This window comes from Ammospiza caudacuta, chromosome 1, assembly GCF_027887145.1.
Source record: "Ammospiza caudacuta isolate bAmmCau1 chromosome 1, bAmmCau1.pri, whole genome shotgun sequence".
Lineage (NCBI taxonomy): Eukaryota > Metazoa > Chordata > Aves > Passeriformes > Passerellidae > Ammospiza > Ammospiza caudacuta.
Window position 1 is genome coordinate 19,599,058 of NC_080593.1, and position 27,665 is coordinate 19,626,722.

A 27,665-nucleotide genomic window follows, 5' to 3' on the forward strand; every position below is an offset into this window, starting at 1 on the left:
ATTCTTAGAAGAATCGAAATTGTGCAAAACAATTACAGAGCTGAGAACAGAAAAGTGGTGGAGTTCAGGATTTGATAAACTTTGACATCAGCTTGTGTTTAGAATAGAAGCTTTTTGGGGGAAGGAAGTTTTGGCAGCTCATAGAACCCAGCACGGTGGAGACCTAATCACAGATCAGGACCACTCCTCTGTGCTCCCTAGAAGCACAGTTTACAATTCAGCCAGATACATGATATCAGTTAGGAATGATTAGAGAAACAGGAGTGCCAAAGTAGGAAGATTAACCGTATCCACAGACACTGTGGTGGTCTGGTGACGTCCTTGATTCATAACTTTTACACTTGATTTTTTTTTTTTTTGATGGTCAGAAAGAAAAAAGAGAGTAGTTAATGGAAGATTCAGAGAGGAAGTAGAGAAAGAGAGCTGGAGCAAGAAATAAAAGAGCTCTTGGGTTAGAATTAGATTAAATTTATTCTGGTCTGTTTCTGTTCTAATGCTGCATTTGTGCGTTATAGTATACGATGTACCCAGGAAGCACCAAATGTGTCCAGACAATATTATTCTCTTGATTTAAACTGAGAACAAACATGTTGTTAACAAGAGAAGGTACCTTTTGGGGTTCTCTCTGTTTATAAGTACAGTGTGATAAATGAAATACCTCTAAATCTCAGTGTCAGTCTTTCTTGTTCTACCCAGTGATAAAAGGGTTTACTTTTATTCTCTCCAGGCTTTTGTGTGATTTACTAAAAGATCTTGAATGAAGTCACAGTACTTGCAACCTGGGTGGAAGCCATTTGAGTATCAGTACAGGAATTCCTGCTTTCTTAGCTTTTGGGAAAATAAACTAGGAAATTACATACAAAATAGTAGAGAAAATGTTACTATGAATACACTGACATATGACATATATTTGTAAGGTTAGGTAGGAAATGCCAAATTTCAGTTTGTCTTGGCATCCTCAGTAAAGACCATATGTCTTTATGGTTCTAAATCACATTCAGATGTTTTCATGTATAATATTTTAATATTTTTAATAAGCTAACTACTGTATTTGCTGTATTGCCATTGTCCAGCTCTTGTCTTTCCACCTCATGGTTGTGTGTCCAGGACTGATCTTCGGTTGTAAAACTGAAACATAAAGGTCATTTCAGCTTCCACCGAATTGTGGCTCATCTTGGTTCATCAAAGGATCTGCCATAAACTTCCTGCTTGGGCCCATAATTGTTCCTCTGACTCATTACTGGAAGACTGCATTGTCTTAATTCTTATTATTTTATTATTTTATATGAAATGTTTTGAAAGTTGACCTAGACCTTCTCAAATTCTACACAATGTGTAAATTTTCTGGGGAAGTGTATTTTCTTTTTACACTGCTTTTGTGAAAGGTTTTTGTTTGGTTCTGAAAGTAGAGCTCTTATCTGAGGAGTAGCAAGCTGTGATTTCAAGGTTGAACACATCTGTTTTTTACAGATTTAATTTGAAAATGAATGATTTGAAAATTATTTGCAGATTTAATTTGAAGATGAATGTTCACTGCTTCGTATCTATCTTAGTAGTGTTGGCTCTTATGATATAGAAAAGTGTGAATTCAGTTGAGCTTTGCGCAGTATGTTTTTTTGTAGAGTAGCCTGCTCTGGTCATGGCCATACACATTCATTGTAGGAGAAGTTGTCTTACTGTGTGCCAGCATCTGCTTGGTAGGGCCAATCTGAAAAAAGTCATTGACCAGAAAACAGTAGAATTAAACTACCCTGGTTGGCTTTGCACTGGAGAATATTTGGTATATATAAAGAAATGGTAAAGCTTGAAGTGTAAACTCTCACATGCCCACAGGGAGTGTGCTGCAGCAGAACTTTAAGGCAACTTGCACATGTGGCACCTCTGGAAGGAGGATAGCAGCAGGAGAGGAATGAGGATAATGCAGGAACTGACACGAGGTTCGACTGTGGGAGCACTGGAACAATATTTTACAATTTTCACTGTGGTTGTCTTCATCTTGGTAGTTTTGTGAGAGCTGACCATTCTTCCCCTTCACCCTCTTCATCTCCTTGCCATAGAAGCTCCCACTAGTGCAGGCAGCATGCTGCTGATGCCCCTGTTGAGATGTGTCAGGCCAGCTCTGACCTGCAGTGTCATGGGACACACTGTGTTTTCTGTGTGGATGGTTTTATCAAAACTGTCTCGGAATGGTTGTGTGGAGCTGCAGTAATGTCCAAGAATGGGCTGGTACAGCACAGCCATCAGCTATGGTCAGACTAAGCAGAGCTGGGGAAGGGAAATGTGAAACTTGAGGTTCATTTGTTCTGGCCAGGAGAAACTGAGAGTAGTTCAGGGTATCCAGAGATTGGAGTGGGATGGGAGGGCAGAGGCAGAGCAAGCGTAGCCGTCACTCTGACATCTTGAACTGCTTTGGTACCACGTCCTGTGCAAAGCACACACTGTGGCAGCAGTCCTTAGTAAATGAAATCTGGCTGTAGGATTTAAGTAAAAAACATTTTTAACCGCACCATACATATACAAGAACATGCTATTGGAAGTATCCAACAGTGCCTTATTTTCACAAATGTGTTCAGCTTTAGATTTTGGAAGAAGAATGGATGTTCTGTGCTGCCAGCTTTTTCTTGTGTTTGTTTCTTCCATAAATTTGAAATGATAGTGGGGACTTTGTGCAGCCAAGCTGGTGAATAGATGTTGGAAAAAAGAATGAGAAGCCACAGTGGTATGGAGGAAATCATGTGGCTACAGCTATCTGTAGGAAAAATAAACATCCTTTTTCCCACTTCCCCACAAAAATGTTTTTGTATCTGGAAAAAATATGGAGCTAAGGCAGATAGAGTACTGAAAGGAATTAACGTCTATAAGGAAAATGCATTGCCTTATGTGAACACATTATTTAACAAGCTATTTCACCTGAGAGGAAAAGTCTGTCATTGCATTTGAATTTGGGAATCAAAAAAAAAATCAGTGAAAAGAAATATAACAATATGGTAAAAAATTAAATTTAAGTTAAATTTCTGCAGTACTGTGTCTGAAATTACAAAAATTTGTATGGCTGAGCTGAGGACTTCCCCTGGTTATGAAATATTTTGTTTTCTAGGTTTTTGTATATGTGAATTCTTTCTTTTAATGTATTATTTCTTTGCCGTTCTCTATCATTATTATCTTAAAATGTGTTTATTTTGTATTTTTCTAATTGAGTTTAGGAGTAGAGATGCAAAGAGACTTTTTCAAAATCACAAGCTGAGGCATGGAAGACATGACATTTTACCTTACCATTTGAAAGACTTATCCAGAAGATAAGGATGTGCTTTAAAAATGTGCATTGTTGTAGCTGTTGCCAGCTTCAAATTCAGCAATAACAAAGAATTTGTCTCTCCAAGTAGAGCATTTTTTCCAATAGAATAGGATTCTGAATTAATTTTTAATGAAAGACTAAGCAGAAGTCATTAATATTCACTCAGAACAAAAGAACTTTACTAATGTCAATTCTCACTGATTTTTTTCTATTGATTGCAAACACAGTCCATCATTCTGAACAGATACTGCACTGGACAGCCTAGCAAAATGCAGAACAAAAGTCTCTGTGGCTGATATGTTTTGAACAAAACCTTTTTATTTATTTAAAAATACAAAATATTTTGTTTTGTATTTATTAAATGAAAGATCAGGACGTCTAGGTGTCCTGAAATTGAGCTGATGGGAAACTAAGAAACTGTGTGGAGAATCACAGAGATGTCTAATTAAAACCAGGATATTCACTGTCTTTGATTTTTCTAGTGGGTGACATAGAAGAGATTTCTGCATCTTTATGAATCTTAAATACTGGCAGACAATATTTGGCATAATTTGACTCAAACACAATACTTTTTCTTTCATAATGAGTAAATGTGTGAAAAGCTTTTGTCATCTTCAGTTAAGATTTGAATCAAGACAATGCATATTTCAGTATATAGTAGCTTATAGAGGAGAATTGTTCCATTCCAAATTATTTGTTTCCATGGATAGAGAATATATGAATATATTTTTTCCATATCAATGAGTAAATTAGTTTTTTTTGGCAGAGTACAATCTGCAGCTCAGAGTGCAATTAACTAAACTATACTGGATAGCACATCTTGTACCTGGATTTTAGTTCTAAACCAAAATTTGCTTAATGATCTGATACTCTATTTATACCAAATTGATTTTAAAGTTCTGCTAACTTTAGCCTATTTTCCAATCTCTTCCCAGCTCCAAAGGAACCTGTTTTTAATTCTAGAACACCTATAATGATTGCATTGGTAATCAATACGTATAAGCTATTGTATCTCTTAGTGATTTGTGTCAGGGCTTGCATGAAATGGACATGTTAATAAAGAGATCTCTTTTTCATGCATAAAATTATTTTGTAATGAATTATTGAAAGTAGTAAACTTCAGTTCAGCATAGTTTATAAAAGAAGTCAGGTGGTGTTAAACTGAGTAAAAAATATGTGCTAAACTGTAATTTTAGCAATGTTTTTGGATTGTACAAGTAAATATTCATACTTTTGACTAAAATACAGGTCTGGAAAAAGAGATGCCAATTATGCTGTTTTACACTGCTTGGGAATAGTTATCCAAGGAGTGCTGAGACCCTGTAATATTTCCTACCATTTATGGATTCTGCCATTTTCCCACATGAGAATTGTGTATGGCAGAGAATCTCTCATGTATTTGCTGTTAAATGTAATTCTGGTTTGGTAGAACTGGACCCTTAGGGATTAGTTGTGTTGTCCTTATTGACGGAAAGATAATGACTGTCTACACTGGAAGAAAATTGTTGCTGTTGGTTTTTTATAGAACATAGAACATGTTTATTTTTAAACACTCTTTTCTTTTGTGGCTAGAATACAAGGAATGACTAGTGAATAAAAGTATCATTAATTTGACTCTCCGGCAGAATGAATTATAATTTAATGGACAGAAAATCCATGAGGAATGTCCATACTCCTACATTGTTTGAAAATCATTTTACACCAGATGTAACAACAGAAGTTCAATGCTTTTCCACTGAAAGCAAAGTAGCAAAGACTGATAGACTTTTATGTAACAAGAGTGATTAAGTTGGACAATACACAAGTTCACTTAGATTTCTACACGTGAACAAAATCTGTTTGCTTGCCTAACTTGTATCTCTACATCTTTTAAGTTAAGCTGGGATAAAGATAGTGATTTTGCAGCTAAGATGCAGATAGAAGCAGGACCTCAGAGGAAAATCTAATTGAAGTTTAAAGTTTAATATTTTGTTTGTCTTAAGATGAAACAGAGAATGTATCATTCAGGATCATTGTACATAAGTAAAGACTTAAAATACTTAGGTGTTTTCTTTGGTTTTCTTATATATGTTTTCTAGTTTAAGGATTTTTAAAAACTTTCTAAGATAAAGGAATTCTGTCCTTGAAGTGACTCTAAGCTTCTTAAAAGTTGATTCCCAGAAATTGGAGTGTCACTTCTCTAGGCTTGGTCTGGACAAAATGGTAATTATTTATTCTCTTTTTAAGATCTTTAACAATTTCATGTCTGACAATTTATTGGCCTTTTTGAAAGTGACTTAGCAACAATATAAAACTTTAATTTCAAAAATAGAAACTTGTAGTTTTTAAAAAATTATCTGTCAGAGTTCATGAGAATTCAGCATACTCTTTTCAGATTTTAATCTCATCGTTAGACTTTAAATGCTGCTTATCTGTTATATCTTATCTCCATCTACCTTGATATCATGATGATATTACCAAATAATGTTGACAAAAGCTGCTGAGTCTGGCCCACCAGACATCACTCTAAAAGTCCTGATATTGAACTGAAGAGCACTTTGCTGAAGCTGTACCCTGGTGTAGATGAGGACAGAGGGTTCATGGGCCAGAGAAGGGTCTCCTGTGGGTGTCACACACTAAGGGCTGGCTGTCTCGGTTCTGTCTGCTGTTCCAAAGGCTGTTGGAATGTTTAATGACGGTGAAACAATGAGATTAAACTCATTATTAGCTTTACAACCAACACAAAATTAGCATGACTTGTGCCCTGATACTAATTTTTTACCTCAGCTTGATTTTTAGCTGTAGAAATTTCTACTATTTAAAAAAATCCCTGTGGGTAGCATTAGTCAAGTACTGTGCGCTACTGGATGTTAATGTCCTAGGATTTAAATATAAGCTTGCAGAAGCTGAGTCTGACATATTTTGAATGTCTACATGGAGCATATTATAGCTGCATCTTCCTCTAGCAAAGGGAAGGTTTAAAGTTGTTGGAAGGGAGTGAAATGTGTCGTTACTTCTGGGGCTGTAGAATAGCATCCGTGGATGTAAGATTAGGCACTCGCCGCCCCCGGGGTCTGCAGTTTTGTATTACAGATTATCATTATTGCCTACACTTTTCTGATGAGATTGAGAAATTTCTTTAGCTGTAGAGTAAAGCTGCCAAAATACATTTACCACAGACCTTAAGGCAAATATAATTCTTCCAGAGGCAGCCTCAGGCTTTGGAGGTTTTTGTGCTGAAAGCAGGCTTAGACTTCCCACGAGATCCTCAAAGAGATAAAAAGACTAAAAGCTCTTCAAAGCCAGGCCTTAGGCCCTGATATAATTTAATTCTCTGGTGATGGTTTTTGTATGTAAAAAAATGAATAAATATTTACAAAAATTTAAATGGAAATGTACCCAACTAGACCTGAAATAACTTTTTAATATCACCTATTATTTTGAATTCAACATAAAAAAATCTTCATATAACTTTAATTTAGACATCAGATGACCAGGAAAGGACATGGTATTTTCTCTCTCTTTCTATATGCAAAATTTCAGCAAGGTTATCTTGCCTTTTTTGTGCAGAATATTTACTCCTGATAACTGAACAAATGTTGAAATTAATTTGCATAACAAGTAACTATACTGTCATTCTAACTCTATTCTGCACATTAACCCAATCACTTACTAATTGCAATTTATTTTAAGGTCCTAAATTAAAGAGCAGCTCTGTGTTCTGATCTCCTCCCACTTTTCCCTTCCTTATTTTTTGGGCTGTATTAGCACTAGATTTTATTTAACAAATAGCAAGATGTTCTAGAAAAATCCCCCAGTCTTCAACACTGTGAGTAGAGTATTTTAAGTTAAGAGTTAATTTACGCTGGAAATGACTTAACAGAAATGTCACTGAAAAGGAGCCAGGAAAAGTCCTGTTGAGAAGCTCTTTGGTGTCAGCATTAAAACTGTAGGGCTGGGAGTCAAGAAATCTTGATTGATTGCAGGCTTCCCTTCTTACTGTGGAGATGCTGCTTTGCTTCATGGCTCCCTGTTCTCCCCCTTGTAAAACAGAATGATGGAATCCTCATGCATCTTCAGGTGTTTAGCAAGGACCAGCCCATTCCATTAGCTATTTATTCTCTTCACAAAATTCCTGATGTTCAGAGGAGACATGAGAAGTTTGCTCCCCAGATCAAGTCTGCTGCACCTCTCATTTCTCTGTTCATACCATGATTGTCAATTGGCCATGAATCAGCAGCATGATCAGGAGCAGGTTTTTTGGTCAGGCTTATTTATCCATGGCTGTTCTCACTTAGGCCTGACTCCAGCCTAGTCTTCAAATGCCTGAGGGTAAGGAGAGAACTTGGCTTGCTCTGTGTCTGTATATTCAATCAAAAGCTTTGTCCCTCTATTTATAAAATTCTTTAAATCTTATCCACAGTAAGCTGTATCAGTTAAAAGTATTTATTGCTCTTTAATGTTATTTACAGCAACAAGTGATCAAATCCAAAGATGGTATTTCTGGATAATTTGTAGTGTACAAAACATTGCTATATAATTTCTTTTGCTTTTCTCCTCTCAGGAGGTGCTTACTGAGGAGTTTCACATAGTGCAGGCATTAACTTTCATTGATTTGAAGAATTGTAGTTGAGTATGCTTTTTTAAGTGGTAACTTAGATATACTGTGTTATATGAAGAGTGTCTTAGGGTTATATTTTCATTATTTATTTATAGGAACTATTTTTCCTACAGTAAAATATGAGAACTGACATTTTAATAAGTATTATGAATGTTCTTAATAGATTAAGAAGTATGTTCACCTAGAAGTACCTGTGTTGAGATAACTCCCAAGTTTAGACTCCACTGTTGTCGTTGGAATTGCTTGGTTCAAGAGTAGCCAGGTCACAGGAGTGACTAAAAAGTAGCTGAGGCAGAAGAAATTCCATTTTTGAAGAAACAATTCAGACTAGAAGTAAGATAATGTTCTAATGTGAAAGCAAATTAAGTAACTGATAAAACATAATTGCTTTATGTAATTTTTCCTTTTTTTTTTTTTTTTGTTTTGTTTTTTTTTTGGAATGGGGGAGCAAAATAAAGTCAATTTAAAAATAAGACATTCTTCTACTAAATCTAGCACTTTGGAAATTGCTGGATCAGTTTTTATTTGATTCAAACAAAAGAGATTTCCCCAGGGGTAAAACATTTTTAAGCTGAAATTTTGTAGTTAAACTATAGACCATAACTAAAGTAAAAGATAAGTTTGATGTAACTTGTTTTAAAAGACTAAAAAAATCAGATAATAAATAATTTTAATGTGGTTCAGATATTTAATTAAATCCTTTAAAATTATGATCTGTATTTCTTTGAATATGAAAATACGTTACTAAATGCAAGTTGACATTTCTAAATTAGGTACTTGCCACTTCATAAGTGATACAAGCAGGAAAGTATTTCTCAGGAAATGATGAAAGGTGTTTTTATCATCTTGTCACTGTTGTCATGGAAACTTATGTGTATCATTGTTAAACAGACTGAACATAAGGATCTAACATTCCTGTGACTTAACAATTGCCAGCTATTGTATTTTTAGTGTATTTTCTCCAACATTGTAGTCAATGCTTAGGAACTTGTTGAGTTGCTCTCCTCAATTACAGCCACGAACACAATTACAGAATTGGGCTGTCCAGAGACCCCATAGTACAGGGTTCTCTGTTAAAAGGTTCTTTTCAATAAAAGGTTATTAACAGTTTTATTTCTTAATCCATTGTACCTATTATAAGCACTTAAAAATTAGTATTCCCTCTATTTTGGGAATAGACTATTTTGTAGACTGTTTTGACAGCAGCTTCTTTGGGAAACTGAAGCATTATAAACTCTGTCTTGAAAACTTTGGATCTTTTCTGCATGTGGATTTTATATATTACGTACTTTGTTTTTGAATACAGTGCTAAATTCATAGTACACCTCTTGTGTAGCATTGTCCTAACCTATCATGCATGGAACAGTAGGCTGAAAGAGAAGTTTGACTGGAAAATCCAGATTTAAGTGCTCCTGGACACAAAGTATGTGTAACTTGTGTTCTTGTTAAAATCTTATGATGGGCACAATTCACAAAGTAGGAAAAAAAAGGTAATCCCCCCCCCCGCCCCCAAAATGAGATTTAGGAATTTGTAAATCTAAGCACAATAAAAGTGTTGTATCTTCTGCATAAGTAAAGGTTTGTTTTGTCTTTTAGTGTCTGGAGTTACTTCAAAATATAGCTTCTGCATCAATTATTTATGACTTGAAATTTTTCATCATTGAACAAGCGACTTCCATTACCTCAAAAGTATTCATTACATTTCTTTTCTCATCCTGGCCTGTCTGGTTTCATCTTTTGGGGAGTTTTCTGAACACTCTTCTGAAATATTAAGGCTATTATTTTAAATAACCATCAATGAAGAATGTAGGTTTTGTGCTAGAGTAAGCTGTCTGTAGCAATTTGATGCATATTTAACTTATCTGAGAATCACAGCAACATGAAGTATTCAAGAGTGGTAAAGTTGTAAACGTTTTTTTATAGATGTATCTTGCTATGTTGGTATTCTGTTCAGAAACTTACAGTATCAGGACTAGTAAAATACAAGTACAGAAATATGAAGAAGAAAAAACTCAAGTACAAGTACCACTGTGGCTTTAGTTTCTAGAAAAATGCATCCATAACTTTCAGTAAGTGAGGGTTATAGGTTGCAAATGAAATTTATAGGAAATGTGTACTTTTCACTTCCTACTCCAGGAGATTCTGTCAGTTCAGGCTGTTGAATTCAATGTAATGCCACAAGAAAAAATTCTGGCAAGCAAACATGTCCAATCTGTATAACTAAGAACCTGTACATAAGATAAATGCATATTTTCTATTATTTCAGATTACAGTAAGCTGCATATGAATGTATAGTCATAGGAGGAGATATATTTAGCTTTTTAGGATTTATTGAGGCAAAATGGAACTTGTTTATTACTGGCTTCATGCTTTTCATCTACAATCATGAATGATTTTATCTGGGATTTGTAGAAAACAGAATTTCCAAACTTTATATACTCCTGTATATAGGAGGATTTAGTTTTGGATAAAATGGAAATTTTGTGAATAGAGAAATTTGATCTTTTATCCAAACTTTTCTGCATTAAGAGAAAAGTTGTAAGTCCCTCTTCTGCTGAATGTGATTTTGCTTTTATGGACACCTCACACAGTAACCCAGTCAGCTGATGAGTTTGTTATTTATCCATCTCCTGTAGAACAGCCTTATGAGTTCTGAGTCACAAGTTGCAGAGCAGAGGGAAGAAGCTGGGATGTGTATTGCCTCCCACAGGTTCCAGGGCACTGGCTGTGGGTGCATTGAGCATTGAGCACATGAGAGCTTTGGGGCTCTGCATTCTGTAGGAAAAATATCCCGACTATTCATTATTGTAATGCTCTGGTAAGAGTTGGGAGTGCTGAAGAGCTCATCTGCTGTGCCCCAGAGCTGTTAGCTCTGGTGGGCTGCCACTCCTTGGTGAACACTTGAGTAAGGGGACAGGGGCTTTATGACAAGAAAGGGAAAAGTCACAGCAGTCAGGTGGAGGGATTGAACAGTTGCAGTGCAGTCAAATGTGGCATCTCAGCTCCTGATCCATCAGCTTGCAAAAGGAGCCGTAGGAGGGATAGATTTTCAGGCCTCTGGTTAAACTGAAAATATTGAGGGAGTGGAAATATCAGATTCCTTCATTGTTGAGGATGTAATTTCTTGACAAATGAAAAACTAGGAAAATGTAGATAGAACTGTGTATCCCGCTCAGAAAATACTGTTTTGAGGCATTAAATGTACTGTGTAAACATAGTAAGCAATTACAAATATTGGTAGAAAAATGAAGTGGAGGTTTTGGAGTAATTTTAATGGCTTATTTTGGTTTATTTTAATGTATTGTTCCTCATCACAGGTAAGGCTACATCTATATGTCATAAGCCTGTGCCCAGATACATACTCTCCCTTCTGAATCAGTTAATTTCTCAGGATAATGAGTTGTGTGGAAAAAAGTTTATTAATTCAGGTTACATGGCTTCTGGTATCTAGATTAGATAGGATATTATTTTAGTTGTGTACCATACAGACATCTGAAATGCTCTGCCATCAAAATCCAGTTAGGCTAGACAATGTCTGTTTCTGTATCTATTAGACATTGAAAATTCATTAGGTTTTCTGGGATTCAGAAATCAGAATTCTAATGTCTCATTTGTATTTGTCCTTAAAAATATCATTGCCCACTCTCTGCTTTACAAAAAAATTGAATAAAATAATTTTTATTGAATGAAAATCCTAGCTTAGAGCTATGAGGTATTTACAGGTTCTGAAGTGCTGATGATGAGTGCAGTGTTAATGATCTGACAGATACAAACTCGTGGGTAAGTTTTTTCTCTAAATAGAGTAATCTCTTGAATTTCTCTAGTTAATGTGAATTGGTATTTCATGTTCAGGGAGGTTAAAACTGGCAGGCTGGGATTCCTTGCATTTTTCTGGTTTTGATTTTGGTGCTGATAGCCTAACTATGAACTTCCTTATGCAAGGCTGCTAGGAACTTCCAGTCTGAGTATTTCTGGAAAAGAGAAGTGATTGAGTCTCAGCACTTAAAAATGCCTTGTGTGCTTTTTGAAAAGACACCACCATCTGTGTTGTGTTGAATTGATTGTAGTTATTTTGGTGATGTCTGTGTGTGTCCAGTAAAACAGAAAAGAACGTTTTAATTTCAGCGATGTCTGTGGGTTGATTTTTAACTGACTGGAAACTTTAGCTACTTTAGAGTAGCTAAAGCACTACCTTTACCTCTGTTTTTTTTATGTTTTCGGTCCAGAGTTGAAAGGAGTATATTCATAATATACATACATCTCAGTGTAGTGCTGTGCAGATTTTCAACTGAAACACCTTGGGCCTTAGTTTGCAGCCTATGTTCAATTACCCCATGAGGAACTCTGCATTAAACAAGTTTGACTTTATGAGGTTTCTGGTATCTTTACCAGGGCAATCATAGGTTCTGCTGTTCTGTGAAGTGGTAGACTAGTCCTTTCAGCCCAGCAGTACATATAGATATTGAGTATATCAGAAGTCTTTTAGGGGTTATGCCAAAGAAGTCCAGATGTATTGTTTGTTCAGGGACACAACTGAGAATCACTGCTAAGTTATTATGTGTATCAGGGCCAAAAACAAGATGAGCCTTTCAACTTTCCAGGCTAACAATTCCCAAATGTATTTCTTGAAAGACTGATAAAGGGACAGGGAGATGGTGGGGCTCTGGCCAGATGTGGACTCAGCTATGTGTGATCAAACTGGGAAATCTGCCCAGCTGTGCACCTGAACTATTCCCACTCTGGCCCAACTCAGCTCAGGGGGATTTGGGCTCATTTATGCCCCATGTTTCTTCCTCTTCTGCCTCCTCAGCAGATATGTGTTTACATCAGGTACTTGAGTGATGTTCTGTGACAAGAAATAGTACACTGATGTTGGAATCCATAAAATTAGAGGATTTCTGTATATAATCTGCCAGCGGCACACTGACACATGGAATGACGGCTCTAAGTACTGGGAGACCAAAATGTCTCCTTTCATAGCATAAGCAAAGGTTGTGTATTGCAGGTATAGGGCTTCTGTAATCATAGACTAAATTTGAACTAAGATGTGAAAGGTCCTTGCAGGAGTGTGGAAGTAGAAATGTGGAGCTACACACCATTTTCTTACAAAATTTGATTTAGTTCATGTTGGGTGCTTCCCTGAAGAACCCATTTGTACACACAGCTTAGCACTCCATTACAGTTTTTCTTAAAATTCTGTGCAATTGGATTTTGCTTAATCTGTGCTGTTTTATGCCAGAACAAAAGATTATGCATCATTACATTATATACAGCAGAAAATTATTCAGAAGTGTCAGCTTGAGGGTTTTGGTAAAATTGAAGATTTTGTAGGTGAAAAGTAATCTTTCCTACAACATAGTTCATAATTGTTTTGGGGATGTAAAAGCCCAGTATTTTAACTGGGTCTTTATTCTGATTAGATTTAGTATTTTTATAGTAATTTTAGAAATATTGGAAATGTGCATACACATTTGCAATGCCAAACATTCCTGCTGATTCTAAATTATTTATTTCTTCCTATAGAAGTAGCTAAATCATCTTTCCCATGCCTGGCCACTTCAACAAGGCCAGGCTGGACAGGGCCCTGAGCAGTCTGATGTAGTGGGTGGCACCTTTGCCCATGGCAGCGGGGTTGGAAATGGGTTATCTTTAAAGTCCCTTCCCTCTCAAGCCTTTCTATAATTCTTCATGACTTGCAGGCTGCTAATTTAGAAGTGCACTTCTAAACTATGCCACTCTTAAATGGTCCTAACAAATTCTTCCCTGAATTATATCTGGATGAATTAAGTTTGCAGGCTTGCTTTATTGCATAGCAAATGTTTTCTGATGGTATTCAGTGTTCTGAGGAGAGTGAAAAAAAGTGGGACAGGTTTCTGTGTCATATAGTATCTTGTTGCATTGGTTATGTGAAAAGTTGAATTTTAAATAACTTGTGTTAGTTGTGATAACACAAGTTATTTGTGATAACTTGGGTTAGTTGTGATTTTTTCCCTTACTCTCTTTGTGCATCATGTTATGTTTTTCTTTATTATAAGTTGATGAGTTATAGCAGCTGTCTAATGCTTGTATTATGGAAGTTACTTGGGGCACAGGGTATTTGAATGCTTGGTTCTGCCTGACCCTGATCATGCAAAAATGAGAGAAAAAGAATTGTATCAAAGCTGTTACAGATAGGATAAAAAAGAATCGAATGGAATAGAATAGTTCTGTTGGAAGGGAATTCCAGTGACTGTGTAGTCCAACTGTCTCATCACTTCATGACTGACCAAAAGTTATCTTGCAGATTTTGATTATGCAGAAGCTATTGCAGGAGAACTAGAATTAATATATGTTTTCCTGTCCAGCTGCTGAAAACCCACCAGATATAGTACTAAAAGCATGTCAAAAAGCCAAACACTTCTTTTTTGCCCCAAAACACTAACAGCTTTATTGTAAATTTGACCATATTTTCTTTCCAGTGTAAAAAATAGCAAAAGATTTCCCTATGTTCAACAAGCTTTGCAGCTACTAATAATTTTCTGTATGCTTTTAAATATTTTTCAATGTCTCCACTTAAAAAAAAAAGTAATTGTAGTAAATTGTAGTAAGGAAAAGGAAGTTAACTGCACTGAAAGCATATAGTATTGGCAATACTATTACAAAAATCCCAAAGTGAAGCTCTAGTGCTGCATTTCTGTCTGACACTTTTGTAGGTACTCTGTCTCTTTACCATGTGGTCCTTAAAATCATACATGAGTGTTGTTTTGGAGTATATTTGCTGTAGCCACAATCTTCAAAAAAGACCTCTTACTGTGAATACTCATAAGACTAAACCATTTGTTTCCACCAGGATGAAGCCTCCTGGACTCCCAAAGCAGTCAGCATATATCCCAGGTAATTCTCACCTATGCAAACTAGACTTCTAGGTTTTAATTGGAAATTTACAATGCTGAAAGTTCAAACCTGAAATTTAGGAACTTATATTTGAGAATGGAATGGAAAGTCTTGAAGCTTTATTAATGTATAAAGAGTTCTCTCTCTTGGTTTCGGCTGAAAGCAGTTCCTGCCTTTGCTCTTAAATTTTCAGAATTTTAGACCTTAACTAAATCAAATGCTGTATTTATTTCTCATCTTTGAAATGTTTATTTTTGTAAGGAAATGTGTGTTTTTAAATAAAAACAAACTCTGGGCATGGTGTGTGGGCACACGTACTTAAAATTCTTGAAAGAGTTGTTTTTAGGAGCACACATTCCTTGTATCCTTGCCTGATTGCAAAGCCATGTAGTGGTGAATGACTTTGCTTGATGAACTTCAAAATCCTGACCTCTTCGAAATGAGAAATATAGAAGCTTCAGTTTAAAAAGAAAAATGATACTAAAATGCTAGTTTCTCCAACTGGTCTTTTGATACCTTCTTGCTTGTTTTACAGAAGTAAACACTGAGAGTGCACCCATGAAGATCAGGATATCTTTCAGTTTCATTGCAGCTGGAGTCAGTGACTTCATACTGAAAAAGGTTGGTTTTTAGACTACAGACCATGACAATTTGTAACAGTGAAGGAAAATACATGTTTGTGTGAATACATTGTTGTGTATACTTGTAATACAGACTTGTCTGTATCTATGTGTGCACAGGTTTAACCTGCAGCTGACATGATTATGGAAAGCATTTAAGACTTCTATAAGCTTTGTGGAAAAGAAGTAATTCTGAAAAAATAGACTAGCAGTTACATCTACTTGAAGATGAGAATAGTGTGCTTTTTTAAACAAGAAGACTTATTATTGGGACAGTAAAATAAAGTTTTGTCATAACTGATTTTAGAGTCACTGATGCCTTGAATCTTACAATTGGGCAGTTTTCCCATAAAGTTAGAGTCAATGTTCCCCTTTCAATCCTGTTAGTTTTACTGAATTACTTATGTTACAAATTACCTGCATCACAGTATTTTAATTGTGTTTGTAGTAATTTTAAAAATAGTTGCTCTGGCGATAGGTCATTTAATTATATTTTGTCAGTAAGAAAGCATTAGCTCTGCTGTGAGTGATAGCCAGCAAGGCCATCTGCAATGCCTTTCAGTTCACTCACTCTGAATTGTTCAGATAAAGACTGTCAAGTGCTGCCTAAATAAGGAAGGAGCCGTGGTAGGGTTAAGTGCAGTGGAGGACACAAATGGAGCATTGATTCCAGGCATGCTGGAGGGTCTGAGCTGTTTCCTGCAGCACTGAACCTTTTAAGAGTTTTCATTGTTTCCCACAAAGTATTAAAATGCGAGTGTCTGCCATTCAGGATCTCAGGGAGGATGAAAATGAGGACTGGGAGGAAGAAGAAAAGGTGAGTTAAACTCCAATAGTTTTGCAAAGTACTTATTTCCTTCTATTTTTCCTCTTTAGGACAATAAGCCTGAAATGATTACCTTTCTCTTTCAGATCTTCCTCAAGCCTGTTATTGAGGACAGAAATATGGAACTGGCCCGAAAATGCAGTGAATTAATAAGTGATGTAAGTGATGGTGACTATTTGCACTCTTATATTTGCATTTCGTCTTTCAAATGCATTTATATTTATGATACATATTTTCTCAAATATGTACAGTGTAGTGTGTGCCCATCTAAGGCTCAAATAATAAAAGCCCACAAAATAATAGAAAAGCACAGATTACTCTGGTACTTAAATTATTGGCCACAAAAGAATGAGCTTTCCAGAGCACTGGGATGATAGGAAGCACAGGCCCTAGAAAGGAGTGTTTCAAAATGTGGGTCTCCGGCAGAGGGTGTCTGCCAGGAGAACGCCTTGGCTGCTTTCATCAGGAAAATGTGGTATTTTTTCTGGTTGTAGCCTAATTTTATGCAGTTTAATTGGTTTGAACAAAACTGGGTTCCAGTATACATAGATGTAAAGAGGGAAGTTAAAAATAAAAGATAAATTTTTAATGTTATCTTTTGTTTGTGCTGATAGATGTCCAAAACTGCTCAGCATATTGTTATTGACTATGCTTATAGGACAAATCCACTCAAATGCTAGAATATCTTTTAAAAATATTTAGCTTGTTAATTCTTGATATAGTTACTATAGATTTTTAAAACTGTGGATCAGTTATATAAACACCATAAACCAGGTCCCAGACATTTTAAATTGGAGTAGATCTGATTGCTTCAATGTAACAGGATCAGATTTACCGTGATGGAGATTTATTTTTGTTTCTCTCTGGGAGAGTGTGTAAAAAAAAAACTTTGTCCCTTCATGGGCGCATGGGTGTAAAGAATGATATTTCCCCTGTGAGAAAGCTGTGGCAGGAGAGGAGACCTTTCTGAGGAGAGAGTGACTTGCCTCAACAAATGTTCTAAAGAAACCGACAAATGGTGTCTGGCTCATGTTGTAATACAATATTTAGGTGTTGATTTAATGGGAATAGAACATACAGAATCTACATTTTAGGTATAAATTTTAGGGGTTGTGTATCAGAAAAAAGTAGTCCACTCAGAAGACCAGTATCTGGGACGTGAAAAGTGTGATTTGACAAGGTCAAAGTTTCCTCTTTCCTCTTGTCCATACACCTCCTACTTCACTTTTCATAGAAAGAGTGCCGAAAATTGGATAGATCCTTAAGGGAGACTACCAAGATGAGCCCTTTGTAAACTCACCCTGCTTTAGGAAGCAGTAGAGATTAATAATATTTTTACTGATAGATATATACAAGCTTTCTTTGGGAAAAAAGGGCATATGGTGCGTTAAGTGCCTGTCAACTCTTGTAAAGGCAAAAATGAAAATGGACCTGAAGCACTTATATGACCCAATATACATTTGCATCCATGCAGCTTCTTTCTGAACATGGCCACTGCTCTTAAAGAAAAAAACTCCTTGAAAAATGCTGAGGAAATCTTTCTTTAACTGAAAAGGAATTATTACTCTGCTGTGTACCCATTAGGAGTAATGTTGGCTATGGCTCTTAATTAATGGATAAATGGAGTGGCTGTATTTTCTTGGATTTTCTGCAGGGACTTGAGAGCTAAGGTGAATAGCTAAGTCAAGCCAGCCTTCTCCTGCTTATAATGGTTCAGGGATGTGGACTTTTGCTGAAAACTTGTGATGCATTTAGCCTGCAAGTGTGTTAGATTTTCCTTGAGATAAGTCAGGCATAATGGCAAAGTGTTATTAATGCTTTCAAAGCAAGAACAATGTATAATGGTCCATACCAATCTAATTTCAAAAAAGAGGCTCTTTGTTTAAAAATAACATCCAGCTTTGGGGCTTTATTCAGTCTGATGAAATCAGTAGGTTTTTCTTCATTGGCTTGAATGGAATATGTATAGAATATGAATTTTGTTTCCCAGAATTTTTTGCTATAATGGAATTTCTTATGACCAGTGAAGTCCTTTGTACCTGGGCATAAATTCCTCACCCTGCACATTTCATTGTGGAGACCAATGAATTGCAAGGAGTTTGCATTCTTACCTTCCATTTTTTGACTTACTGACATTCAGAACTTTTAATATATTCCTCATCCTTTTTAGCATGAACCTTTCAGCATACTATTATTTGTGTGGACTTATGATTGGTGTACATTGGTACATTTTATTTGTGCAGTGGTTTTATGGCGCTTTCTGTTTGGCCCTTTAGATGACCTTGGGGGAGCAGCCTGTGTCCTTGCTGGCCACGAGACTGGGTGATTGTCCTTTTCTGATGGTGGAGCTGTCAGCACATCTCCATCAGAATGCAGAGCCAGGAGCGCACATGCCTGAGATACTGGGGCTGTGTTATGCTTGCCCTGCATTCTTTGCAGGCTGACTTTAATTTGGCAATATGGTTTTGAAAAAGTGTTACACTGGCAGTCCTTGGTGAATCTGTAATTGCCAGCCTTGAGCTGTACATAGGGGAAGCTGTGAAGTGTTTATGTGCTCCCGTTCTTGAGAAAATCCCCAGTTTCATTTGAGGTTGGCAGATGTTTGTTCTGTGGCTGTGATACCCCTTGGATTTTTTCTCTTGACAGTCGTTCCATTTAATCTCCCTCTATTATGAAATTTTACTCCACAGATGTTTTCAAAACTGTCATGTGTGTTTGATTTATATGAATTGCCTTCCTCTCCAGGCCTTTTCTCTTCCACATTGAAATTGAGCTCGTCCATTTGCTTGTAGTGTATTTTCATCTCTTTTTTTGTTTTGATTATGTGGTGGGATGTTGTCAGTACTGTTATAAGCAGAGATGGGAACAATTATAGAAGGTAATTGACCAAACTATTACAATCCTTTTTGGTAGAATGGCAGACACCGCCTTCTGAAGATTCTGCTGAATTGCGGTAATGAGTGGTACCAGCACTTCCTTTCCTCTAAAGCAAACAAATAGGAATGCTTGCTATTTACCTGTCCTTACACAGAGTCCAACTTAGCTTTAGGATGTCTCTGTTACACAGCAAAGTCCCAAGAGACCTAGGGCCAATAGTGGAAACACTGTGCCAAAGTGGCAGGTTTTTGACTGCCTAATTCTGGGTGCAGCTGTTCACCTGGACCCACCAATACTAGTCACAACCTCTAACTCAAGAGGACCTTGAGTTTGAAATTGCTGGAGATTACTAAAATACTATATATTTTAATAGCAATACTGTATGCCTGCCATTTTCTCTTGCTTTACACTAGATTCCTATGGCCACAGAGAAAGGATTCTGTATTAGATGAATCTGTGGTCTGACACAGTCCTTAGTCTTATAAGAGATTATAAATTCAGAAATGTAAGTTTGGAAAGGTGAATACTTAGTGGGAAGAAGTTTCCTTTTGTTCTAGCATAAAAGCTAGATAAGAAGGTTCAGACATTTTTGTTGTTTTTCTAAACAAAAATGGGTATTTTAGATATGACAGTTCTATAGTGGATCTTGGCAGGATGACTGTTGACATGGTTACACCATTGATGTTAAGATTAATATGAATATACTCAAAAGCTATTTTTAATAAAGTTAGATGAGCATGTGTCCCTGAATAAAAGAAATGGTGGCTACTTGGATTATGCTGTTACCATTGGAGTCTTTCCTTTAGCCCACAGTCTCCCTTCTGTTTTTCCCCCTGGAAAAGGCTGGTGGAACAGGCCATGGGTGAGATGAATTTTCTTGGTGAACCAGGAAGTTTCGGCTTAAAAGTTGGATGCCCTTGTTTTATAAAGTTGATCTTCCCATATAATATCCATTAATAAAAAAATGCAGCTTGAAACTTAATGTTTTGGTGGTTGTCTAGGAATTTTAATCCACTTTACTGGATAGTTGTGTGTGGTCAGAGTTGGTTTTATGATGAGTCAGGGAGAAGAAAAGGATCTGGAGAGAACTATGAAAAATTGAGCCTTTAGTGAGCTATTGAACTTCAGAAGTATATTGAAAGAGCAGTGGCTCCAGGCCACCATTTGCAAATTCTTCCTATTTATTTTTTTCACAAGGCTTACCAGATCTGCTCAATGTAAACAGTGTATTTTGTGGTGAGGGGTAAGCCACTTGCAGGCAAAATTTCCTATTCAATATTTAAGACATCTGAATTTTTAATTACTGACTTTGAAGAGGAATATTAGCTTCTCTGCCTGTTCATTCCATTCATTGGTTATGTTCAATCATAGGCAAGCTCTTGAACATCTTCCTTGCATCATTTACACTAAATATGTTTTATAACTGCAAGTGTCATGACTTCATTATACTTGTCCCGTTTCATCTTCCATCTTTCTGATTCCAAGCAATGTGGACAATACTGTAGCAGAATGGAGTTTGTTGGATCAGAATTTGACCAAACATTTTATTATATGTTCTCTCTAAATTGTGTATTTGAGTCTGTATGCATTTTGTAGCTTCCATGGGTTACTGTAACAAATGTGAATAATAAAGGATTAAGGACATGGCATTAGTCATTTACTGCTTTCAGTTTTTTTGAAAGCATGACTTCTATAGCAGAACAGTTTTGTTTCTTCTAGTCATGTTCTGTCATTCCCCCCAATTAAGCAATACCTTAGGAAGCTTTTGTGTTTGATTCTTGAATGTAGTTATTGCTCTGCAATTAAAATGGATATAATTACAGTCAGCTTTCAGATGTCTGTGGATGATTTATCTAAGTTGTGAGCAACAAGATTCTGTCTCCTCTGTCAGAATCACAGCTTTACAGGAATTTCTACTGGGAATGCCATCAGATTCACCCAGTAGACAATCAGCTCTGTAAACTTCCAATGCATGTGTGCAGGTTGGACAGTAAGTGCCTGCTCATACTTACCATAAAAATGTCTTTTTGTGTGTTGCTCTGTGATTACCTGTGTGTATGATGTCACACACAGGTTACATGAACCATTGGCTTTGTGAATAAAGTCATGACACAGTAATGTTACCCATTGTTCACCAAAAGGTTTTCTTTGAGAATAGATTGTAATCCACAAAAGCAGACAATGTGATGTGGAAGTGACGAGTAGATTCTTTCAGTAGTTCAAATCTAAATGAGCTCAATATCAAGCAAAATTTTTTCTTGTGTGAGGATAAAGTAGTAATGAATTTGAGATAAATTTGGCATTATCTAATCCATTTTTCAGTAAACACAAACTTTGCTTTAGATAGCACAAGAACTGAATCTGTGTAAGCTGCCATCCTTCTCATAAGTTTTCCAAGTAGCTGTAGAGGAGCATGCACTAGAACTTGTGATATCCATTAAGGATTCAGAGAAAGAGGATATTAAGGCTGCATATTTCTGTAATGCTCAGATGCAGATCATATTGCTTCTGTCAGTGCTTGTCAGCAAGTCTAGAGTGCATAAATTTGAGCTGCTGTTAGGCAGAATGTGAAAATGAGGTTAGAGAAATGGTAGCAGATAATAACCATGAAAGCTTAGTACTAAATAATTCAATTTGCATTGATCTAAACAATTCTCTGTACAAAGAAAGAAATGTCACTGAAAACATCTAAGGCTGTCCTTGTAAAGTGTCTGTCGTTAAAACTTACTTAGTCCATCTCATCATAATTCACCATCTTTCTTCATGCAGTTTGTATATAAAGAGTGTCCCTGCATGTTAACCATGCCCATAGATTTTATCCTTCTTGCAGTCTCACTAATGCAAACAATAACTCTGACTCTAGCAATGCTCATGTGATTGTTATACCTGCCCATACTGTTTGCCCCATTGTAAGAAAAAGATTGGTTGCTTAAAAAAAAAAGTTTGGGCTTTTTTTTTTATTTTTCTTTTTTTTTCTTTCTTTTTTTTGTTACCAAATCCGTCATAGTGTTCTGATGGTTTTTTTTTTCATGGTTTCCTATGTGCATACACATTTTAAAAAAATGCCTCAATTTAAAATTTGTTTGGTCTTAGAGAAATTCTGTAATTACTTGAACGTCATGAGTGTTGGGTACTTTGTAGGCAATAGTTTAGCAGTGGCCTCTTGAATTTATTCATGAGAGTCTTGAATTCATAAAGGGACATTTGATGATATTATACAGATTCTATGCTTGCTAGGTCTCTGTTAGAAGTTAAACAATTTTTATCTTTGAGATCAAGGATCAAGGAGATCAATTATTCGATTCTTCTTTCTGTAGAGATACTAAAACGTCTACAACTGTTGTGAAAATGTGCTCTAGATGTAGAGAAAAGTCCTGTCTTTTTCATCTATATTATTAAAGAGTTCTGTGACTTTTACATAGCCCTGGTAATGTGCGTGAGAACTCGTAGCTTCCCTTTATGGTTTAATTTGATCCAGCCGGAGGTATTTGCAAGCTGCCCAGCACAGTATCCATGAATAAAATAAAATAGAAATACTACTAATAATAAAAAAGTTAAAATAACCAATGTTTGTTTTTCTGTGTGTGTGTTTTTAAGAGCAATTAAACTTCTTTTTCTTCTCTTTGTAGGTACACTATAAAGAAGAGTTTAAAAAATCTAAAGGCAAGTGCATATTTGTACCTGACACCCCGCAGCTAAAACATGTGAAAAGCCTTGGTGCTTTTATTTCTGAGGTAAGATCTAAAAGACTGAAAAATTTTCTTGGCGTCTTATCCTTCCTAAAAACTCTTTCAGTAGAGTACAGTGATTTTTAGATGGGGAAGGATGGCTTACTTCAAATAATAATTCTGTTTAAAGCTGAAGTGAATTCAAAGGCTGTAGTTAGTGTATACTGCAATGTGAATAATAATAATAATTTGGAATTACATGACACTTTTGTTTTGGGATTTGAAGACACTTTATTAATGGTTCTGAGCAAGTCCTAGCTATCCCATTTTATGTGTGGATAAACTGAGGAATAGGAAAAGAATGTTGCACTTTCTGCAGTGATGAGGTTTGCAAATTACACCTGTGCAAAATTTCCCTGCTGTGGAGATTTCACAGCCTGATATCAAACAGGAGACAAGGAAAACGTTTCCATGTTATCATCCCTGTCCCCCTTCAGCAAGAGGGCTGGGGCAGACATCAGGTCATCGGTGGGTTGCCTGAGCACTTGCATATCTATCTATCTATCTATCTATCTATCTATCTATCTATCTATCTATCTATCTATCTATCTATCTATCTACCTACCTACCTACCTACCTACCTACCTACCTACCTACCTACCTCTGCATACCTGTGACATGTGCACACATACACAGCTTGAAAGAAAGAAAAGAAAGATCAATAGCTTCCAAAGTGTCAGAGCAGCATTTACTGCCAGCTCTTCATGTCCCAGGTACGAGGTGCTGTAGGATTCCATCTCTGATTATTTTCCACAGGTAAGAACAGCAGCAGAAGTTTCACCTGAGAGACAGCAGCTTTATTTAGGAATCACTGGTTCTGAGTGATTTTTCTGTCCCTATGGCCCTTCAAAAAATTAAAATTTTGATACCTCATTTTTGTGCCACTTTTATGATTATAATAAAGAAGTCCAAGTATCACTCTGTGAGGTTACATAAATTCAATTTCTGATATACAATAATTTGCTATGTGGTTTTCAATATGAATGCACCAATTAAATACTTTTCTTGTATTTATCTTCCTGTTGTCTGAGAAGGAGTGGCATGTCCCAAGGGAAGTAAATCTGATGTAATTGCACTTTATAAGAGACAGACTATTGTAATCTACAGAAATACAGTATATAGAGAGTATTTATCTAAACTGTCAGATTTCAGTGAATCTGCTGCTAATTATTAATCAAAGATTTAGAGAAATAAAAATATTCTAAAATATTAAACCCTCTAGGTTTGATATTACCACACTTGTGAGCACTCTGCCTGTTTATTCCAGCATTACCTGAAGCCAATGGTGTGATGGATGGTTTATCTTGTAAATTACTGACCTCTAGTGTCCCATCACCTGTATTTGCAAATCTTTGACACACATTCTTAACAGCAGTGAAAAAGAGCCCTCTGTTTTGGGAAACGGCAACAAATATTACAGTAAATTATTGATATGTATGCATATAATGCATTTGGAGAATTAGCCTTTAGTGAAGGACTGTATATTTCACAGTAAATCAGTGACATTAGTATAATTGGAAGTATTTTTGGTATTTATGATTACTTTCACAGTGGCAGTGTTGCCATTACTGTTTTATGAACTTGGAAGACTTAGAACTGAAGCAAAAGCCTCACACATTTTTAGCTATTGTTCTGGTATCTCTTGTAAAACCCCTTTGTGAGGAGCTGCCAATACTGAATACTGGAGGAAAAACAGGATAAATAAAATGTAATTTAAAAATGAGACTGTAATATGAACAGATGAAACAGAAATTATGACAGACAGGCAAACTTCAGTGTTCCTCCCCTTTCTAGCTACATTTAGTTGCTGCTACTTATTAGTTGGTAAAATATTTATGGTTCACCTCCCATTTGCTCCTATTGTTCAGGACTCTGTAAAAGAGAAAGAAGAAAAGTAATTTTTGGATTTGAAAATGATCTGAGAAAGGATAGAAGAAACTGCCTTGCTATTTTATTTTGTATTTCCATTCAAATTATTGAATTTAATTTGGAGATATTTTGCATTGCTTTGTGAATTAGGCACATGCCCATAAAGTATTATTAAAGATGTTTTTGCTAGAAAGTTAGTGACAGTGATTGAAATTTTTCCAGTTCTGTTCTCTGCCATTTCACTTACTAGAAAAAATAAGTAGTATGTTTACTGTGTCTTCATTTTTGCATTTTCTATCACCTTTTTCTGCCCTCCAGGTGAAATATAAAGGAGCTGCTAAGAAAGACCTTTCCAACCCTCTCTATCAGCAGATGCCAGCCACAATTGACAGTGTATTTGCAAAAGAATTAATGCACCTTCAGAGCAAGGTACAACTCTAGAATTGCAAAAATGATTTTTAGATTACCTGTGGGTCAGAATAAGTACACTTTAAACAAAATACTGAAAGGACACTTGATTGTCTGCTTGATTTATTTGGGTGAGCTTATCATCCAACTTCTTAAATTCAAAAACTGCTCATTTTTAAAATGTTGACAATTTTACTTACGTTTATTAAATATGCATTTAAAAGTTGCTAGTGCATTCATTGATCCAGTAAAACCTGTGACTACAATAAGGAATTATTGAATTCAGTGACATTGCATGGTCCATATAGAATGGGTGACTCTTATGTAACTTTTCCAGTTGGGTGTTGTATTAACATATATTAAATGTAATATAAAATATTTGATGGTGAAGGCAAGAGAAGAGAAAACTGCTTTAATGACTTCTAAAGGCACTTAGTGGTAGCAGCAAATGTATTTCTGATGATCTGCATACTACTACTTACAACAAATTTTATACAATTAAAATATGAAATCAAGTATATTGAATATAGTATAAAGCTTGTAAACAACCAGCAAAATAGTAAATTCTGGTTCAGTTGCCTTCAAGGACTTAAAAATACAATACCCTAAGAGTAGGCAAGTGACCCTTCACTTCCACTGACCTTAGTGGAATTATGAATGTTAAGCATGTGTAATATGAATGAGGCTCCAGATTTTCATTGTTACTCATGAGAATTACATCAAATAGATGGTCGTGGCTTTCTGTCCACCAAGCATTTCCATGGTTTTCTTGTTTTTGCTTTCTCCTCTCTTAAAGATATCAACTACATATGGTTTAAAACAGCCAGTGCATGAAGGGAACACCCTTCTAAATCCATAATATTGATTGTATCTCAATATGCATTCTTGTAATGCAGTGACACTTTTTCAGACAAAGGAAAATATTTATAAAAAAAGAATGGACTGAAATTTCAGGACAGTTTGTGGAAAAATGTTTTGATATAAAACATTATGTTAATCAAGGCTATATTAAGCAAATACAGTAACACATATTTTAGTTTTCAGAATTTGAAAAGGAACATATATACACAAGTTAAAGCACCACAGTAGCTGAAATGACATTAATGTGACATTTCATTGTAAAGTGAATGATTAGAGGAATTATAGTAAAAATAAATTGGGAATTAAATTCGTATAACATTTTTAAGCCATTAGCTTGATTTATAAAACATTAGTTAACTATTTTGCCACAGATTTACTCCCAAATTCATTCCAAATTATTGCATTCTACATTTGTTTACCCAAATGAGGTTAATTAACATTGGTGATATGGCAGAAAAGATAAATAACTGAAACTAAAAATGAAACCATTGGTTCATAAAAAAACCCTTTTAAGGAAAAGACTGACATTTTTATTTGGTAGTTTTTGAAGGCTTTCTTCAATCATCCAACAGTTCTAGAGAAAAAAATATGCATATAGGCTGAGTTATATTTAAGCAGAATTTTTTCCCACAAAATTCATACTATCCCCTTAGGAGTAGATGCATTATAAATCATAATATACCATAAAACTTAAAGATACGCTGACACATTTTTCCAACTTGTGGTTTACTGCTGCAATGGACCTGAATTTAATGCTACTTTGAGAGAGCTCTCAGGGGATTTTCTAGTGAAAAATCTTCTCCACAGTATTCAAATCTAATCCATATTGTGCCTATCACTGCAGTACCTAAGTAGCTAATACAAGGATTTCAGATTTCATCTGGGTCAGGATATGGCAGAGGGGGTTTCTGCTGCATCTGTCTAGCTGGGACTGTGCATTTGCAGGTCATCACTTCAGGAGGAGGCTACAGATATTCCATAGGAAGGACAGAGAACAGCCCCAGCTGCCCATGGCTCCAGCTCTGCTCCAAAAAGGCTGCTGCAAACACAGAATTGCAGTCTGTTTCTGAGTTGTAGTAAACTGATTTTAGAATAGTTCTGATTTCCCGAGAGGCGGAAAATACGAGTGTGTGTCCTTGTCCTCCCTACCCACACTAGAACAAATTTACACCTTTGACTCCCTTTTCATGCTTCTTGGATGCAATGCTGGGCTGGAATGCTTTCGCGGGCAGATCAAGCAGGACTCCCCTTGCTCTGTGGTGCTGTGTTCTTGGCAGGATCCACAGCCTCACATGCCAAGCAGGTGCACTGGGGGTAGAGGATCATGGTGGGGGAGAAAGAGAGCCCCTGACTTTCCCCAGGCTGGCTGCTGGCACAGGCTGGGTGCCTCTGGCAGAGGATCTCCTTACACAGGTGTGTCCCCCACAAATGGGCTCTCTCCTGATGTAAAGCTTGCTCCTGAAATGGTGCTGCTGCTGCCCAGCAGCCATCTCTTCAGCCTACCTATATCCAGCCCCGTTAAGTAATTTGATACACAATTTCAAATCACACACATGATTTAGGAACTTGGAGGAAACTAGGAGAAATATCTTGTTTTTCTCAAGGAGTTATCCCCCCCCCCACAGCTGCCCTCCACTGTCCTCTCCAGAACCAACAGGCTGCCACAGCACCACTGACCACGTTGGCATTCCTTTAACTCTTGTGGCAA

At 36.2% G+C, this 27,665-nt stretch overlaps 1 protein-coding gene across 4 annotated transcripts in view; it reads left to right on the forward strand.

Moving 5' to 3' along the window:
* Positions 1–27,665, forward strand: part of NEBL (nebulette) — a 245,783-nt gene that overhangs the window by 139,693 nt on the left and 78,425 nt on the right. For 2 of the 4 annotated variants that reach the window (XM_058812252.1, XM_058812967.1), the window contains exons 1-4: positions 16,066–16,205; positions 16,301–16,372; positions 22,721–22,825; positions 25,007–25,117. The exons of the other annotated variants lie outside the window; for them this stretch is intronic. In XM_058812252.1, the coding sequence (XP_058668235.1) occupies positions 16,140–16,205; positions 16,301–16,372; positions 22,721–22,825; positions 25,007–25,117 (354 nt within the window). In that variant the 5' untranslated portion in view covers positions 16,066–16,139. Of the gene's footprint in view, positions 1–16,065; positions 16,206–16,300; positions 16,373–22,720; positions 22,826–25,006; positions 25,118–27,665 lie in introns of those variants that run through there. 4 annotated transcript variants of the gene reach the window in all.